This window comes from Nelumbo nucifera, chromosome 6 (assembly GCF_055504915.1).
Source record: "Nelumbo nucifera cultivar China Antique chromosome 6, China Antique-T2T, whole genome shotgun sequence".
Classification (NCBI taxonomy): Eukaryota; Viridiplantae; Streptophyta; class Magnoliopsida; order Proteales; family Nelumbonaceae; genus Nelumbo; species Nelumbo nucifera.
In genome coordinates, this window is record NC_142654.1 from 49,689,624 (window position 1) to 49,709,538 (window position 19,915).

Genomic DNA, 19,915 nt, shown 5'->3' on the forward strand with positions numbered 1-19,915 from the left:
CACAGATACACCCAAATGACCAAAATACCCCTGTTCTGTGAACTCTAACAATAACAAAGAAATCCTTTGTGGTCAAGATTGTAACCCACAAAGGCACACATGATAGACTGTGCAGACAATTTAGAGCGTTCACGAGAGGGAAGATGAACAAAGCATACACATCCAAAAACATGAAGCATAGATAAATCTGGAAAACGACCAAACAACTTCTGAAAGGGAGACATTACCAAGAATAGAGGAAGGAATATGGTTGATAAAAAACACAGCTGTAATGGCTGCCTCTACCCAAAAGGAAGATGGAGTATGGGACTCCTGCAATAATGTCCTCACAACACTAAGGATATGTCCATTCTTGCGCACGACCACACCATTCCGCTGAGGAGTATCTGGGCATTTTCGTTGCACTTGTATTTCATGATTCTTCAAATAGGATAAAAAATCACCATTAGTGTATTCTCCCCCTGAATCCGAATGGAGAATACACACTTGTGATTGAAACCGAACCCGTACCATAGCATGAAACAACTTAAATGTTGGGAACACCTCAGACTTGTGGCGAAGAAAGTATATCCATGTGTACTTGGTACAATCATCAATGAACGACACAAAATATTTGTATCCAAGACGAGAAGTAACAGATGCAGTCCAGACATCACTATGTATAAGCTCGAAGGAAGAGGTAGCATGCTCAAATATGTGAGGAAACGGTAAGGTACGACTCTTACTTAAGCAACAAGAAATACAAGGTGTATCAAAGGTGTGCAAGGAAGGAACTCTATTCTTAATATGGCTTGAATCAAACAAAAATTTTAATTTTTCAACATGTAAATGACCTAAACGCTTATGCCATAAGTCCCAAACATTATTTTTATGACTCGGAAAGGAACTAGAAGTGGAGGAATTGAAATAAGCTGATGATGCTGCTGTTTGAGACTTCTCGAACTCCAATGCAAACTGACGGCCCAACCTGTTTGAGACTTCTCGAACTCCAGTGTTCCGATCCTGAATCAAACATCCATCCTGAGAGAAGATGAGAATGTTACCTTCATCAACTAATTAGCCAACATAAATCAAATTTGTAGTGAGATTAGGAACAAGAAGGGTCTTGGTAAGAGGGAAAGATGCAATGGGTGAAAGCTTATGGGACAGATTACTACTACCAATGATATTTAACTTTTCACCATTGGCAGTAACAATATGTTTGTGATGGGTTTCAGTAAGATTACTTGGTTGGTTAGGGTAGGCTCCTGTCATGTGGTTGGTAGCTCCAGAGTTAATGATCCAAATATGAGAAGGAAAAGCACAATAACCCTTAAACCAGGTAAGCCAATAGCAGAAAGAACAGAAGAAATAGCAAATGTTACCAGTTGTCGAATGTTTTGCTCAACCATAGATGCTAGAGAATCACCTTTAACAAAAAAATCACCACCAGTAATAGATTTCTTACTCCCATGTGCTACAACAGCAGTGTCAATTCCATAGGTAGATCCTTCTAGTTTTATAGGAATAGTATTGACTCTATCGGAGGCCATTTCAGCAAGAAAACAACAATCCAGGCACTGATATCAGAGGCAACCAAATTCAGCAATCAAGAACTCAAGATGACAGTCAAAAAAAGGCAAGTTTTTAAGATTGTCGATTGAGAGAAATCTGTGATTTACCAACACATCAGGCGTCTTCTTCAAAAACAAGGAGGTATCTTGTGCTGATCAAAACAGTCCTTAAAACTCTAAACCAGAAACTGAGTGTAGGGTTAAGAAGAGCTTGAGAGAACCCTTCAATTTGGAGAGAAAAACTCAAATTGCAGGCTGATGTAGAAGGCGTGAAGTCTAGAAAAAAGTTGCAGTCCAAAAAAGGAAACTGTACAGTGTTGCCGCCCCAAGAAGATCAGTACTCTTTCGAAAACTTCACCAAATCAGATGCTGTTTGTAGGTGGAATAGATCAGGTCTAGGCGACACCAGATCTGAAGTCCAAAGCTGTTGCAGTCCAGAAAAGGAAACTGTACAGTGTTGCCTCCCCAAGAAGAAGATCAGAACTCCTTTGAAAACTTCACCAAGTCAGATACTGTTTGTAGGGAGAATAGATCAGGTCTAGGTGACACCAGATCCGAAGTTTGGCATCGAACCAATGCCTCCCAAGAGAGATCTAATGAAATCTCTCCTGCTGGTTGCACAAAGAAGAAAGAACAGAAAAGGGTTGATCAAAACAGTCCTAATACGCAGGATTATTTCTTTTAATGAGGTTCAAGAGAGAGAGAAAATAGATCAGAGAGCAACCTGCTCTGATATCCTGTCAACACTCTGAAACGAATAGAGAAACGAACAAGAATAATCTTAGATGTGTCAAGAATGAATGACCCCCACCTCAAAGAGTCTCTTATATATTAAAAGAATAAAATGTAAAATTAATATACAACAGTGACTATACTAATAAGATACATCAAGTTACAGAGTCTCCACACAAAATGTTCTGGGGGTGGTGGAGTCTGTAGCTGTACCTGTTGCCTGCTCTTTTCACTGCTAACCATAGAGTATGCCTGAGCAAGTGACACTTCATCTGTGGCCAGAATATTCTGCCTTGTAATATCAAATTCAGGATCGAGTCCTGTAAGGAATTCAAACACTATTTCTTTCCACAAATTTCCTGAAAGTTTCTGCATCTTTGGTGCTTTCGCATACGACTGCTTCCATAACTTCTATCTCCTGCTATAGTGACTTCAACATCAAACAGTAGACAACCGCACTCTTCTCCCCCTGTTTTAAAATTTTCACTTCATTCTTCAGTTTGTAGGCCCTTGCAACATTTAATTTTTGAGAGTATGTTTCTATAACACTATCCCAAATCTCCTTGGTTGAAGTCATCCAAAGATAGTGTTGACTTATGTGGGGCTGCATAGAATTTACAACCACCCAATAACTATGTAGTTATCCTGCATTCATTTCTCATATGCAGGATCAGTCTCTTCTGGCATCACCTTATTACCCGTGAGAAACCCTAGTTTACCTCTACTATAGACAGATCTTAATAGATTGTGCCCAAGCAACATATTTTGTTCTGTCAGGTTTAATTGTAGTCACTCCTGTCAGAATGAAATCTATGGGACCAACCCCCGACACCGGGATCTGCTTCATCTCACTTTCAGATTGCTCCATCTATCAAACCAAAATAAAAAAAAAACAATGTTTTCAACCTTTATAGACCTAACGAAGGTCAGTCAAGCACTCAAAAGTCCCAAAACTAGGGTTTCACTGTACTTGGCCTTCGGGGAGAAAGAGAGAAGAGGTAGCCGCTCAAACCAAATCTATCCAAACCACTTCCAATTATAGCTGCCTACTTTTGGAGATAAAAAGGAACCCTCCAAGCCTTGAGCGCCACACCTAAACAGTCTCTTCAACCCGTAACTGGGTACTCTCTAGTCTGCTAGGGTTTTGGGAAAAAAAATTGTAGTCCCACTTTCTTGGCAACCTTCGGCCAGATTCTGACTCTCCAAACCCTCTACCAACTAGGCAAACAAGCTCTCTGAATGATCAGCAATTTATCTCTCCATACACCTTTCGATTAGAAAAAAGTGTATGGGAAAAAAAAGGAAAAAAGAGAAAAGCAAAGGGAGACCTGCTCTGATACCAAGATGTGATTCAGACCAATAAAGTTAGTAGAATAATTTAGATTAAAAAAAAGAGAGAAGAAGAGGAAGACAATAAGGAGGAAGAATGGAGAAGAAAGGAGAAAGAAAGGAGGAGTTCAATAATCTTCTCTTTTTCCCACACTAATCTTTTATTAAACTTACTTAAGTTGCATAATTTACAAGACTGCCCTTAAGTAGTTGTCCACACCAGCACTGCACTTAGAAAACAAAAACAAGAGCTAAAAGCACATAAAGAAAAAAGGCCCAATAAGAAAACATAACAAGAAAGAACTAATAAGAAAGACACTAATGGGCTAGGGCCCATTCGGCCCAGTCTCTCTACACAAAGGATGTGGAGCAGCCAAAGACTGTACATCTTGCATCATTTGACTCCTTGGAGGCAAATCTAGGTACCCTTATTCCCCTTGACATTACTGAACCTTTTTTTTTTATCAATAACACAATTCATTAATTATCACAATAATTACAGAGAGGAAGACATTACTGAACCTATTGCTATTGATGATTCTACCAATGATCTTGATGTTCCAATTGCTCATAGTAAGGGTGTTAGATCATGTACTACTAAGCACCATATTACTCATTTCTTGTCCTATGAAAACATCTCACCCTCATTTCGTGCTTTTTTGACTGCCATTGATTGTGTTTCCATTCCCAAAAGTGTTGCAAAAGCCTTATCTATACCTGAATGGATAAATGCAATGAAGGAAGAAATTTGTGCTCTACACAAAAACAAAACCTAGGAGTTGGTGGATCTTCTTGAAGGCAAGGAGCCAATAGGGTGCAATTGGGTATTCACTGTGAAGCACAAAGCAAATGGTCAGTTGAGAGGTACAAGGACAGGTTAGTTGCAAAAGGGTATAGACAGGTGTATGGGGTTGATTATGTTGAAACATTTGCCCTAGTTGCTAAAATGAACACTATTCGGATTATGCTATCCTTGGTTGTTAACTTTGATTGGGAAGTTGGGATCTACAAGAAGTATACATGATTTAACCTCCTGGTTTTGTTGCACAAATGTGTGAAGGGAAAGTGTGCAAACTAAAAAAATCTTTATATAGTTTGAAGCTGTTAATGTCGACTGTGTAGGGGTATTTTAGTGTTTACGCTTATGTTTAAGTTGCTGATGTGTAAAGTTATGTTAGTACGTGTGTCCCTCACTTAAGTAGGGGCAAAGGTGTCCTTTTTTGATTTATAGAAATATACAAATAGATTTGGCCGACCAGAGACAGACTGATTTTTTCTCTTGTTCGAACCAGACTTTTCTCCCTCTTTATTCTCTTTTCTTCTTCTTCTTCTTCTTCCTCTTCTCCTCTCTTATTTCTACTGTCACTACTCTAACAGAATTCAAAGGCAGATTGGATCCTAATATGGTATCAGAGCTAGGTTGAGCAAATCGAATCTGCTTAGAATTCTGATCTTCACGCACCCAGTCTAGGGTTTTCTCTTTTTTTCTCTTCGCCATCAGTTGGAGATAAGGGAAGAGGCTGAAAAGGAGTGATCGCCCTCTTCCCATGGAGGTTTCTATGCCTCCAGTCATGCAGTTCGTGGGTGGCTGCTGTGGTTTGTAGGAAGCCCTCCCCTAATCGATGAAGAGAAGAGGGTTGATTCGGGTGATGCAGTGGGTGTCGAGTATAGTCTGATTTTTTGGTGATTAGGTAAGTGGTTTTTATGCAGTTTTTTATTGTGAATCAAATGATGAGTATGTTCCAGATCGTATGGTGGAAATTCAGGTTGTACTGTGTTAGGGTTTATGCAAATTTCAATGTGATTTGAAGGGGGAGTGATCTTCGAATATTGTGGTGAGTTTTCAGGTAGTCGTGTGGTAGGGTTGTGGTGTAGAGAGTGCAGTATTCAGCAATAACAGGTGCTGAGAACAGTGTGGTTCAGTGTGTAGTGTGGTTTAGTGTGCAGTGTGCAAAATTCAACAATGGTAGACAACAGTGACAGTAAAACTAGCATGATGGCTCCTACTGACTACCTGAATGTTCAGATGACCTCTATTAAGTAGAATGGAGAAAATTATGTACCTTGGGCAAAATTTGTAGAAGTCTTTCTTAAAGCAAAGAAGAAAGTGAAACACACAAGGGAGGAAAAACCCTCTACTGACTCTCATGAGTATGATGACTGGGAACAAGAAGATGCACAGATTATTACATGGTTATGGAATAGTATGGATTTCATGTTTCTTGATACTGCCAAGGAAGTGTGGGACCATGCTAAGAAGTTGTCTTCGGGTCAAGACAACACAACTAGAGTATATCAACTGTATTAGGAATACTTTAATTTGCAATAGGGTAATCAGAGTCTTGAGGAATACTATGCTAGTATGAGAAACATTCGTAATGAGTTGAATGTGTATCACCCCCTCACCTCTGATGTTAAAATTCAACAATAATAGAGAAAACAACTAGATGTGACCCGATTTTTGGTGGGGCTGAAGTTTGAATATGAACCAGTGCGGGCACAAATACTAGGAGGATCAACTCTCCCCTCCTTAGAAGAGGTGTTTGCTCGACTTAGGAGGATTTCTATTGGATCTACCAAGAACTCTCGAGTTTCCGATAGATCAGCCTTTGTAGTATCAAGGGGCCATGGTGTTAGAGGTGGAGCTCAGGGAGCTCAATCTGGTTGTAGTGGTAGCAGTGGACCAGTATATGGTTGTAGTGGTGGTGGTGGACCTATGTATAACCGTGGTGGTGGTCGTACTGGAGGTCGAAATTTAGGGGGAGTCCGCGGCAGAGGACATAGTTCAGGTTCGAGAAAATGTACACACTATGGTATGGATGGACATACAATTAATTATTGTAAAACCGTGCTATGATTTGCATGGTCCACCTTCAACTTGGGCCAATCATGCCATGACCAGTGATAGCAACTTCAGACAGGAGAGCCATTTAGCTGATCAGATGCCCCCTACATCCATAGATGTTCCCGGGAAGGAGATGATGAGTGTTCCCCGTTATGAGTATGAGAGGTTTGTCCAGGCCACATCTCAACGGAACACAACCACTCTTGCACACTCAAATGGCTTGTCTGGCATCCACACCCAATCCCTGGATTATTGACTCTGGAGCCTCCGATCACATGACTGGAACTCTAGGTGTGTTTTCTTTCCTCTCTCACTGCCCATCATCACAATCTGTTACCCTTGCTAATGGTTCCACATCCTCCATTTGTGGTGTTGGTAATGTTAACATGGACCCCTTACCTTTATCCACAGTTTTGTATGTCCCCAAATTTCCTTTTAACCTTATGTCTGTTAGTAAGTTGACCAAGTCTTTTAATTGCTCTATCACTTTTTACCCCTCTTCATGTGTTTTTCAAAATCTCAAGACGGGGATGAAGATTGGAGGGCATGAAGCTGGTGGATTGTATTACCTTGATGGTGGTGGAAGTATGTCAACAACTCTCTAGACATCCCTTTCTCCTCTCCAGTGGCACTATCGATTTGGTCATCCGTCGCTGAAAGTTTTGAAGTCTCTTGTTCCTTCGTTGAGTCATCTTTTTGTTTTGGATTGTGAGTTATGTTAGTTGGGGAAACATCATCGTGTTCCCTTTAGTCCTAGGGTTGATAAACATATGTCAAGTCATTTTTCTTTAGTTCATTCAGATGTTTGGGGTCCTTATAAAGTAATGTCATACAATGGGTATAAATACTTTGTTATTTTTGTTGATGATTATTCAAGGATGACGTGGCTTTATTTAATGAAAGAGAGGAGTGAATTGTTTACCATTTTCTAAAAATTTTATGCTGAAATTCGCAACCAATTTGGTGTCCACATTAAAATTTTTCATTCCGATAATGGTCGTGAATATTTTTCTACATCATTTCAAAAATATTTGGAACAACATGGCATTATCCATCAGACTTTCTGTACCTACACCCCACAACAAAATGGGGTGGCTGAGAGAAAGAATCATCACCTTTTGGAAACTACTCGATCCCTCATGCACCATATGAATGTACCCAAACCTTTTTGGAGTGATGTTGTGCTTACTTCTTGCTTCCTGATTAACCAGATGCCCACGTCTATCCTTGATGGTCATTCTCCCTTCACCACTTTGTTTCCTACCTTGTCTCCGTTTCCCCTTTCTCCTCGGGTTTTTGGGTGTGTCTGCTTTGTTCATAATCTAGGACTGGGAAGGGATTAGTTAGATGCACGATCCATTAAGTGCATCTTCCTTGGCTATTCCCGGACCCAAAAAGGGTATGTGTTATAATCCTTGTTCTCGACGTTCCTTTGTGTGTGTTGATGTTACTTTCTTTGAGTCTACTCCGTTTTTTCTCGGGGTCAGGTGATGTTTCTTCCTCCTCACCACCTCTTCCACTTCCAGCTGTGGATCCCGTTCCACTTGTTCTAGCTGTTACCAAGTCTTTGCCTCCGGTGCCACCACCTATTGAACGGCCACCTATTCATCAAGTGTATACACATCGCCAACATTTCCCATCTCCTCCTCCAGCTCCATCATCGTCGACAGATCTGGCTGTTGTTCCCACACTAGCCCCAACCCTACTGTTTGAACTTGATCTTCCCATTGCCTTGCGGAAAGGTAAACGTAGTTGTACCTTTCATCCTATTTCTAATTATGTTCCTCTCACTCACCTTTCTGCTTCCCATCGCCAGTTTATCTCCTTGTTATCCTCTGTTGTTGTCCCTACGGATGTCCAGGAAGCTCTTGCCTCTCTAGGGTGGCGCCGTGCAATGGAAGAATTCTCAGCTCTAACTCATAATCATACATGGGACCTCACCACACTTCCTCCTGGTAAGTAGGCTATCAGTTGTAAGTGGGTATACATTGTTAAGTACTTACCTGATGGTAGTGTAGAGCGATTGAAAGCTAGATTGGTTGCGAAAGGGTACTCCCAAACATATGGTATTGACTACATGGAGACCTTCTCCCCAGTTGTTAAGATTGGTTCAGTTCGTGTTATGATATCCGTAGCTGCTATATATGATTGGCCTCTCTTTCAGCTTGATATCAAGAATGCTTTCTTACATGGTGGTCTACTTGAGGAGGTCTATATGGAGCAACCACCGGGGTTTGTTGCTCAGGGGGAGGATGGTAAGGTGTGCCAACTAAAGAAGGCCATTTATGGACTTAAAACAGTTTCCTTGTGCATGGTTTGGTAAGTTCATAAGGTTGTAAAGAAGTTTGGTATGAAACAGTGCCAGGTTGACCACTCAGTCTTCAGTCATGACTCTCAGGCTGGAAAGATCCTATTGGTGGTATATGTAGACGATATTGTTATTATTGGGAATGATAAAGTGGGAATTGATAGGTTGAAGATCTTTCTGCAGGAACACTTTCAGACAAAGGACCTTGGTAAACTAAAGTATTTCTTGGGGATAGAAGTAGCAAGGTCTAAGCATGGTATTAACTTGTGTCAAAGGAAATATGCTCTTGATTTGTTGGAAGAAATATGACTATTAGGTGCTAAACCAGCTGAAACACCTATGGAAGCAAATACTAGCTGAGTAGTGATATGGGTGAAGAGTTTGAAGACCCTGGAAAGTACCTGTGGCTAGTAGGTAAACTAAACTACCTAACCATTACTCAGCCAGATATTTCATTTGCGGTTAGTGTGGTAAGTCAGTTCATGTAGAAACCCCGTGTTCCACATTGGGATGCAGTTCTAAGGATTGTGAGGTATTTAAAGGGGGCTCTTGGTCGTGGCTTGATATATAGAAGTGGAGGAAAATTTGAAATAGAGGGATATACTGATGCTGATTGGGCTGGTTCTATATATGATAGGAGATCCACTACAGGCTATTGTACTTTTCTTGCGGGTAATCTAGTGGCATGGAAAAATAAGAAATAGATAGTTGTGGCAAGAAGCAGTGCATAGGCAGAATATAGAGCTATGGCACATACTACTTGTGAATTAGTGTGGCTGAGGAACTTTCTACAGGAGATGGGATACACTATTGACACTCTAATGAAGCTCTACCGTGACAATCAGGCTACAGTCCATATCTCTTCTAATCCGGTGTTTCATGAGAGAACCAAGCATATAGAGGTTGATTGTCACTTTGTGAGAGAGAAGGTATTGAGTAGAGTGATAGATACTACATATGTTAACACAGGAAACCAATGGGCAGATTTGTTTACCAAAGGGTTGAGTCGGGGAAGAGTGGACTACATATGTAACAAGTTGAGACTATATGATATATATTCACCAGCTTGAGGGGGAGTGTTAATGTCGACTATGTAGGGATATTTTAGTCTTTATGCTTGTGTTTAAGTTGCTGATGTGTAAAGTTAGATTTTGTTCTATCACATGGTATCAGAGCTGGAGATTTTCTTCCTTTTTAGTATCTGCAAAGCTGTATGATTTTCTTCCTTTTTTAGTATCTACAAGGCTGTATATATATGTACTATTTTCTCAATTGAAAGATATCAATTTCTTTCAATTCTTGTTCTATCACATGGTATCAGAGCTGGAGACACCAATTCCGGTCTGAAATTAATTTATGGTTTTCTTCCCTTTGCTGCCCAAGTGAGCAGCTTTGAATTCTGTACGTTGCCCAGGTGAGCAACAGCTGCGATCTCTAGGTCACCCATTCCGAGTGACATCTGCATCTCACCGCCCCTACCAGTGGAAGAGGAATCCTCAGATCGGCCTACCCACCTTCACCGGTCTCTTGTCTGACGATCGCCTCAGCCTCGGTGTTACTCCTGTGGTGTTTGTTTGCCCATCAGGAAAGTCTTTCTTCTTTGTTCTTATACAGTTGATATTTTGGTGCTGCCAATTGTGATTTCTTGCTGTTTGGGTGTTGCATCTGCTGCCGATTCTGTTTAAGTGTGTTTTATTGTCTTTACTGGTTGTTAAAAGTTTATTTTCTTGTGTTTATAATGGCGGTTGAACAAAAGAACTTGGCTATGCTTAGTGTTATCCCCATTCTGTCTAAAATCACTGAACAAAAACTAAACGAAACTAATTATTTAGACTGGAGTAAGACTGTCCGTTTGTATTTACAGAGTATCTCTAAGGACAACCATCTGACTAAGGATCCTCTTACTGATGAGACTCGCACTGAATGGCTAAGGGTTGACGCTCAATTGTTTTTGCAAATCCGTAATTCTATTGAGAATGAGTACGTCGGTCATGTCTCTCACTATGACTTTGTAAGAGAACTAATGGAATATTTGGCTTTTCTGTTCTCTGGTAAAGAAAATATTTCCCGTATTTTTGATGTTTGCAAGACATTCTAGCGGGTTGAACAATAGGATCAGTCTCTTCAAACCTATTTCATGAATTTCAAATGTACTTATGAGGAATTGAATGCCTTGTTACCTTTCAGTACTGATATCAAAGTTCAGCAGACTCAACGTGAACAGATGGCTATTATGAGTTTTCTGGCTGGCCTTAATCCTCAATTTGATGGTGCTAAGTCACAGATTCTGTCTAATCCTGAGATTACCTCTTTAAAAGAGGTCTTTACTAGGGTCCTTCGTACAGATACTAGTTCCCATACCTCACCTGTACAACAACCTAGTGCACTTGTCAGTCAGAATAGTGGATCAACTGGCCGGTCTCGTTCTCAGAATAGTAGCAGAGGTGGCAGTAATAGTGGTTGGAATGCTGGAACTCAGGCCATAGGGGGAGTAGTTTGCTACTATTGTCATAAACCAGGTCACACTAAAAGGACTTGCCAGAAATTGCTAAAGAAAAACCAAAAGTCTTCTGGGTCTTGGTCAGCTCATGTTGTAACTACAAATGATGCTCCTCATCCATCGTCAGATCAGACCATTACAATTTCTGCAGATGAGTATGCGAAATTTACCCAGTATCAAGAGGCATTAAAGAACTCCTCTCAGTCCATCACTGCCCTTGCTGAGTCAGGTAAAACCAATACATGTCTTCTTTCTTCTTCCTCTCAGTAGGTCATTGATTCTGGTGCAACAGATCATATGACAGGTAATCCTAGTTTCTTTTCCACTTTCCAATCACACACTTTTCCTTCTTCAGTCACCTTAGCAGATGGTTCTATTTCTTCTGTCCTTGGTTCTGGAACCATCTCCCACACCAACACTTTCTTTGTCATCCGTATTGAGTTTACCAAAATTTTCTTTTAATTTGGTCTGTTAGCAAACTCACTCGTACTCTTAACTGTTGTATCTCATTCTTTCCTGATCATTGTCTGTTTCAGGATCTTATGACGAAGAGGATTATTGGTAAAGGATGAGAATCAGGAGGTCTGTACATTTTGGATACCCAGGAACCCCAGACCATTGCCTGTTCCAGTACTTTATCTCCTTTTGAAGCTCATTGTCGGTTGGGGCATCCATCTTTACCTTTGTTAAAGAAGTTATGTCCTCAGTTTCATGATGTATCTTCTTTAGATTGTGAGTCTTGTCAGTTTGCAAAACATCGTCTATCGTCTATTTCTCGAGTTAATAAAAGGGCTAGTCATGCTTTTGAATTAGTACATTCAGATGTTTGGGGACCTTGTCCCATTATGTCTAAGACTGGATTTTGATATTTTGTTACCTTTGTGGATGATTTTTCTCGTATGACTTGGCTTTATTTAATGAAATCTCGTTCTGAGTTGCTTTCACATTTTAAAACCTTTTGTGCTGAAATAAAAACCCAGTTTGATGTGTCTGTACAAACATTGTGAAGTGATAATGCCAAAGAATATTTCTCTGATTCCTTTCAGACTTACATGGCTCAGAATGGAATTCTCCATCAATCATCTTGTGTTGATACTCCATCTCAAAATGGAGTGGCTGAGAGAAAAAATAGACATCTTCTTGAAACTGCCAGGGCTCTTTTATTTCAAACGCATGTTCCTAAACAGTTTTGGGCTGATGCTGTTTCTACAACGTGTTTTTTGATTAATCGCATGCCCTCCACTGTTCTAAATGATCAAATTCCTTATAAGATTTTGTTTCCTAATAAATCTGTGTTTCCTGTTGAACCTCGTATCTTTGGATGTTCTTGTTTTGTTCGTGATGTTCGTCCGTAGGTTTCCAAATTGGACCCCAAGTCATTAAAATGTGTTTTCCTAGGATACTCTCATCTCCAAAAAGGGTATAAGTGTTTTTCTCCTCTCTTGAACAGGTATCTTGTGTCAGCTGATGTTACATTCCATGAACATCTTCCTTTCTTTACTGCTCCATCTACACCTGTGTGTCCACAAGAGGATGATGATCTACTAGTGTATCATGTCACTGGTGCAGACACTAGTGTTGTTCCAATACCCCCACCACCACCTTCTCAACCAAAACCACCTATCACTCAAGTCTATTCTCGATGACCTAATCCTCCTGTGAAAAGTCCGGCATCGGTCTCTTCTTCGTCATCGGATCCAATGCCTAGTGATATTGATCTATCTATTGCTCTTCGGAAAGGTAAACGCCAGTGTACTTATCCAATTTCCTCTTATGTTACCTATGATCGTTTGTCCTCGACTTCTTGTTCGTTTGTTGCCTCTCTTGATTCTATAGGGATTCCCAAATCTGTTCACCAGGCCTTATCCCATCCTGGGTGGCGTGATGCCATGCTTGAGGAAATGAATGCCTTGACTGAGAGGATCTGGTCGATTTACCTGCTGGTAAGAAAGCGGTTGGATGCAAGTGGGTCTTTGCAGTCAAATTTAATTTTGATGGATCAGTGGCTCGCCTAAAGGCTCGCCTGGTGGCCAAAGGCTATGCACAGACATATGGAGTGGACTATTCTGATACTTTCTCCCCTGTGGCAAAGTTGACTTCAGTTCGATTATTTATTTCTCTGGCAGCTACATATGATTGGTCACTTTACCAGCTTGATATTAAAAATGCTTTCCTGCATGGAGTTCTGTAGGAGGAAGTTTATATGGAGCAACCACCTGGGTTTGTTGCTCAGGGGGAGTCTGGGAAAGTTTGTCATCTTTGAAAATCGCTGTATGGACTAAAACAGAGTCCTCGAGCTTGGTTTGGAAAATTCAGTCAGGCAGTAGAGAGGTTTGGGATGAGGAAGAGCAAATCTGACCATACTGCTTTCTATAAGCAGTCCACATTTGGCATCATTCTACTTGTTGTATATGTAGATGATATTGTTATCACTGGGAGTGACACGAAGGGAATCTTATCCTTGAAATCCTTCTTGTGGAGCCATTTCAATACTAAAGATTTGGGGCACCTTAAATACTTCTTGGGGATTGAGGTGGCAAGGAGTAAAAGAGGCATTTTCCTGTCTCAGAGGAAGTATGTTTTGGACCTGTTAATAGAAACTGAGAAACTGAGAGTCAAACCATGCAGTACTCCAATGCTTCCTAGCAATTCACAAAGGATGGAGATGCTTTTGATGATCCTGAACGATATAGAAGATTAGTTGGAAAGTTGAACTATCTCACAGTGACTCGTCCTGACATTGCTTACTCAGTTAGTATTGTAAGTCAATTTATGTCCTCTCCTACAGTGCATCATTGGGAAACCTTAGAACAAATCTCGTGTTACTTGAAAGGAGCTCCTGGATGAGGGATATTGTATCCGAATCATGGTCATAGTAATATTGAGTGTTTTTTTGTTAGTGGTAATCTGGTTTCGTGGAAGAGTAAGAAGCAAAATGTGGTGTCGCGATCTAGTGCAGAATCTGAGTATAGAGCAATGGCACAAGCTTCGTGTGAGGTTATGTGGGTTTCTCAACTCTTAATTGAGATCGGTCTTAAAGTCTCAGTTCCAGCGAAGCTATGGTGCGATAATCAAGCTGCGATTCATATTGCTACGAATCCAGTTTTTCATGAACGAACTAAACATATTGAGATAGACTCTTATTTCGTTCGTGAGAAAATTCAACAAAACTTGATCTCTACAGCATATGTGAAGACTGGAGAGCAGTTAGGAGATATCTTTACAAAAGCTCTTAATGGAGCTCGGGTTTCTTATATTTGTAACAAGCTGGGCATGATTGACATCTATGCTCCATCTTGAGGGGGAGTGTTACGAGATTATAGGTTGTAATTATAGGCTGTAAATATGTAGTATTAGCCCAATTAGGAATAGCTTGATTATAGGAATTATTCTTTCTTTGATTTTCTTCCTATTTTAGTATCTACAAGGCTGTATGGTTTTCTTCCTTTTTAGTATCTGCAAGGCTGTATGATTTTCTTCCTTTTTTAGTATCTACAAGGCTGTATATATATGTACTATTCTCTCAATTGAAAGATATCAATTTCTTCCAATTCTTGTTCTATCACAAGGTGGATCCCTCCCCAAGAGGTTGTGGACATTTTCAGGCCTAGCTTCCCTGAGGCAATCAAAGAAAAGAGGAAGGTTGATGTCTCTCTACTAAGGTTGCAACTATTTGGGTAGTTTGGGAGGAAAGGAATGACAGAATTTTTAATGGCAATAGTAGAACTGTGAAGGAAGTTATTGAGACAATAAAAGTGAAAGTAGCATTTTGGATTAAAAACATGGAGTGTTTTCGAAGTTTCAGTGACTGATATTCTAAGGGCTTGGAAGGAGATAGCACAATCATCTAGAGACAAAGATAGGATAAAAATGGAATGGAAACCCCCACAAGGTAGTTAAGTTAAGCTGAATTTTGATGGAAGCTCTCTGGGTAATCCAGGTATGGCAGGTATTGGTGGGGCAATTAGAAATTCGGAGGGTAAATTGTGCCCTTTACACCAGGCCAATCGGTGTGTGATGACTCAATAAAAGCTGATTTATTGGATTTAGTACAAGGTATTAGCTAAGCAATTGGGCCTCGGACAAGTGGAGGTGGAAGGGGATTCAAAAGTAATCATCTCTTGGGCAAGAAGTAACAGACATATTCCATGGACTCTCAAGAATGCTTTCAGGTAGAAAGGACTGCAAGAGAGCTGGATGCTGAATTCAAATGGATTAAAAGGAATGCAAATGGGCTAGCTGACCTCCTTGCTAAACAAGGGGTAGAAAGGCAGCAATTGTTTTGAGCATCTTTGTAACATAGGGTTGGTTTTAGGGCCGATGTTATGGTCATTAAATCAAACTTCTAATGCTTTTCACATATTTTTAATATAATCAAAGTTTCATTGATAAAAAAGATTCACCCTTCTGTTAATACTCTTTAATCACTCCTAATGTTCTGTTGCTTATTCCCATCTGGAGTCTCTCTGACAGAACTCTGAAAATCATCAACAATTACCTTACAGACACCCTGCTGGTAGTTTTGGTTTGCTTCTGATTTTTCTCTGTATAGGCTTCGGATTTCATTCCCATCAACCTTCTTGCACAAAACAATGTTATTACCTTCCACCTCTTTCGTTGGAACCAAAGTAAAAGTTGCAATATCGTTATTTCCTTCCTCGCTGAAGAGCAATGCTGTACTAAACACCTCCTCCCTGTCACCTTTCTCCTTGCCATTTTCCCCCACGCTGCCAACAAGTGACTCAGTATCTGAAGCAGAATCTCCGTCATCAGAAATAGTGCAATCTACCCAAGCTCTACCGACCTCATCATTGTCCTCCACTCAAGCCCTAGAATACTTGGGGTTAGGTTAACCTGTTACTGACTGACTGGAGTGGTAATCTTGAGAATCCGCCCTTAGATGCCACTGTAGAAGGACTTCAAACCTTTTGTTTTATCTTTCAAGTTATCATTTCTTTGTAATGACTTGCTATGCATGCAGGTTAAGGCAGCCAATAAGCTCCTTAAAACAATTCCACAGAGCAATGGAAGGAGGAAAGTACATGGTGTTCCTGTTTTCACTGCTCAAAACTTAGACATTGCAATAGCCACAAATGATGGAATTAAGTGGTATGCCATCTGCAGTCTATGTATTTGTTTCTCAATTTTCATACTTGTAAGTTTTAGAGATCTACTATTTAGAATCTTCGTAGTTTATTTGTCATTTCTTTATTATTGTTCTGCTTCTATGCTTTCTGTACATAACCTATTTATGAAATATTACTGACTTGCAGTTTTGTTATGTAAATGAATTAAAGATAAAGCTGTGTTGTGTCATGAAGTAATGCAGTCCCTAGTTTCACACTCAGTTGTTCAAAAGTCCATTTTCTGCCATGTTTTGATTGATGATTTTCGATAATCTTCCGACTAGAACCCATCCTCTTGGTGGAATGTTGATTTTTCAAGTCTGTGTATTATCTACCAAAACTCAGAAAAATGGTGGCCTGTGTTTATATGCTTTTTGATATCTTGCCCCTAATTTTTCTATCTTTAATTTTTTGCTTCTTCTCTCTTTCATTCATACATTCGTATAATTTATTCGAGTTAAGTGCTTAGTCAAAAGGTGTCCACTTTAAATTGGGCAAATGATTTGAGAACATTTAATCTTAGTGTCTTAACTGTTTCTTCTGTAGGTATACACCATATTTCTTTGATAAAAACATCCTAGACAACATTCTTCAAGAATCTGTTGACCAGCATTTCCATACATTGATTCAGAATCGGCATGTTCAGCGACGACAGGATGTGATTGATGACAATCTGGCTTCAGAAATAGCTGAAGAGAATGCCGAGAGCCCATGGGAGCCTCCAGAGGTACAGATACACATAGCTGAATTTTCAAACTTCATCCATTGGAAAATATTGAATATGAGTGCTTTACCATGCTATGGCTTCATTTGACCTCCATGTCATGGGATGTGGAAACCTAGGTTGATATGTTGGTCACAGGTGCATAATCATTTTCTGATAGGTTCAAGAAGTACTGGATGAGATGGGCCATCCTGGAATTCCTCTGAATGTTATATCAAAAGCTGCTGAAATGCAGCTCCTTCATACCGTTGACAAGGTACTCCTGGGGAATAGATGGTTACGGAAAGCTACTGGGATTCAGCCACAGTTTCCTTATATGGTTGATTCTTTTGAGGAAAGGTATTGTCAGTGCTTGTTTCAGCTTTATAATAATTGGGGTTTTACATATTATTTGCAGAACTGGCTAGGGGGTTACCCATAGATTCATTTATCTATGGCCCCATTTCCAGAGGAAGATTTCCTTCTAAGGCCCTTTTCATTTACCTGTAAATTAGGAGGGGGGGGGGAAGTTGGTCAATGGGTAGCTTTTTCCCATTGACCAACTTTACAATGTTCTTTTTGCATTTAGTAAATGGGCCCCATGGTAAAATCAGCTCTACTTCCCTGGATAAAACTTACCCATCTCCCAGGTGGGTAAGTAACTTTCCCACCTGTTTGGGTGGGGGGGATTTTACAAAACATAATGGGACAACTTTACCCATTTTAATATTAGCTTTTTATGGGTAAAAATGTCATTCTGTTACTTATCTGGGAATCCTGCGAATCAAAAGAATATGGGTAAGTGAATTTACCCAGTAAACATTTACCTGGCTAAGTACACTTACCTAGGTAAGTCACAAAGTTGTAAACGAGCGAGGCCTAAAGAGGAAATTCAAGAACTCACGTGGCAAAATCTTGCTGGTACACATGTTGAGGGTATGGGACCCCCATTCAGTCCCTGCCTGATAGATCAGGTGATCCTGATCATACATGGCTTCTCGCAATTTTGTGATGGTTGGAAATACTGTAAAATTGCCTCCAGCATTGTTGTATGTTAATTATTCCCTCTGTTCCAAAGATAGTGGATCCCACCCGTTTGCACATGTAAATATTTTAGCACAGGCAGACAGATGAAACTTGTGCATCCAATGACATAAGCCAGGTAGCCTGTAGCCATGGTAAATTCTTAGAGATCTGATGGTGCAAGTTATGCAAAAGAAAAAATGAAAAATATGTTTCTGCATGGTGCTGATAATTAGATTTCTTTTGGATGTGTTTGAACAGGCAGTTGTAAAATGTCAAGGTCATCTGGTTGACAAGATCAATTTTTATTAGAGAGTTCAAATTAGTTAATGAGTTTTAGCAGGAAGTGATTATGAAAACTTTAGTTTATCCACCACATATTTGCATCACTAGCAGAATCACCTTAAGTCTTCAAATTCTCTTTTGGTGTATGGTGTCATAACAACTGTACTTCCTTTTCCATGCCATCCACTTTATCTCCCGTTTTCTCAGTTGTAACTTCTATAGCAATGATTTGGTCTCTTAGAATAATCTTTAAGTGGATAGCAGTGGTTATTAGTTATTATATCTTTTACCTTTGTCTCCACTCTTTATAGCATGCATTGTTAATGGACCATGAACTATACTTTTGACATTGGAGATCTACTCGACTAAATCACAACAATTTTGTTGCTAGAAAAGAACCCATTTGGTCATGGTTTTCGAACTGCCGTTGACCCGTTGGCCCCAAACCCGGTCCTTGGCCAAAAACCGTTGAATCGGTCAACGACCTGTTGACCCAGGTGGTCGAACCGTCAACCCATCAACCCGTTCAACAATTTTGGCCGTTTTTTTATTTTTAATATTTTTATATATTTTTAATTTTTGTTGTCAGAATGGGCCGTCTATTCGAACTGGACGGTCGAACCGTCGACCCGGAAACCGGTGGCCAGAACGGTTCTGTTTCCAGGTCGTTTTTTAAAACCATGCATTTGGTGCTTTGTATTATAGGATATTCTGGAAATTTGTCTTTTAGGAACTACTTACCAGTATTGAACCATGGTAACTGATACAGCAAGGACACAGCTGGATGAGGTGTTGGATACAGAATTTACACTAAAAGTGGGAATGTCTAGCACGACTGGGCACCATTGTATTGGTATCTGGGTATCATAGGTACTGAAGAGATGTTTCCTGTAACACATTTCTTTTTTTCTTGAATAGATATGCTCAGTAAATACTACAGAAATGAGGTGAAGGCCATTATTGCATTGAAAGCTTACTTCTTTAGCACTGGAAATAACATCTATTTACAAAACACTAGGATTTATATCAGAGCCATGGGCTGGTGTGGTGGATCATGGATGAATGCCTACTGAAGGAATTCTCTTCATTTCTATTCCTTAATCCCCTTCCTGTGTTTATTCTTTTCACTGCATGATAGTTATTATTATTTTTAATTGTGGATTGTATCTGTTTCATTTTTTATTCTTGCTATGTGATGTTCATCTGGAAGAGGGATGGTTGCAGGAGTGCAGCTTCTGTTCAGAGGGCTGCAGAGTCTGCTTGCTCTATTTCCAATTCAAAAGGAGAATGTGTTAATGATAGACATGAATGGCAACCTAGGAATGGCCTCGAATTGAAGGAGAGAGACCAAGCGGTTCAAGGACAGAGAACACACACAGATTTTTGGTTTCCATTTAGTGATTGGTTTGCAAATCCATGGTCAAAAAATGAGCAAAACCCAAATAAGGAAAACAAGCCCAAGACGAGGTACCATCTAATCATTGGTCTCCCTCAGTTTTGTGAAAGGATAA

General features: G+C 40.0%; 1 protein-coding gene across 5 annotated transcripts in view; it reads left to right on the forward strand.

Annotated features, from left to right (window-relative positions):
- LOC104613059 (uncharacterized) overlaps nt 1-19,915 on the forward strand; it is a 43,223-nt gene that overhangs the window by 22,254 nt on the left and 1,054 nt on the right. For 2 of the 5 annotated variants that reach the window (XM_010280753.3, XM_010280752.3), the window contains 4 exons: nt 16,249-16,376; nt 16,940-17,120; nt 17,278-17,456; nt 19,629-19,871. In XM_010280753.3, the coding sequence (XP_010279055.1) occupies nt 16,249-16,376; nt 16,940-17,120; nt 17,278-17,456; nt 19,629-19,871 (731 nt within the window). Of the gene's footprint in view, nt 1-16,248; nt 16,377-16,939; nt 17,121-17,277; nt 17,457-18,993; nt 19,069-19,173; nt 19,275-19,628; nt 19,872-19,915 lie in introns of those variants that run through there. The other 3 variants (XR_016077613.1, XR_737876.3, XM_019200428.2) reach the window with 3 other exon arrangements.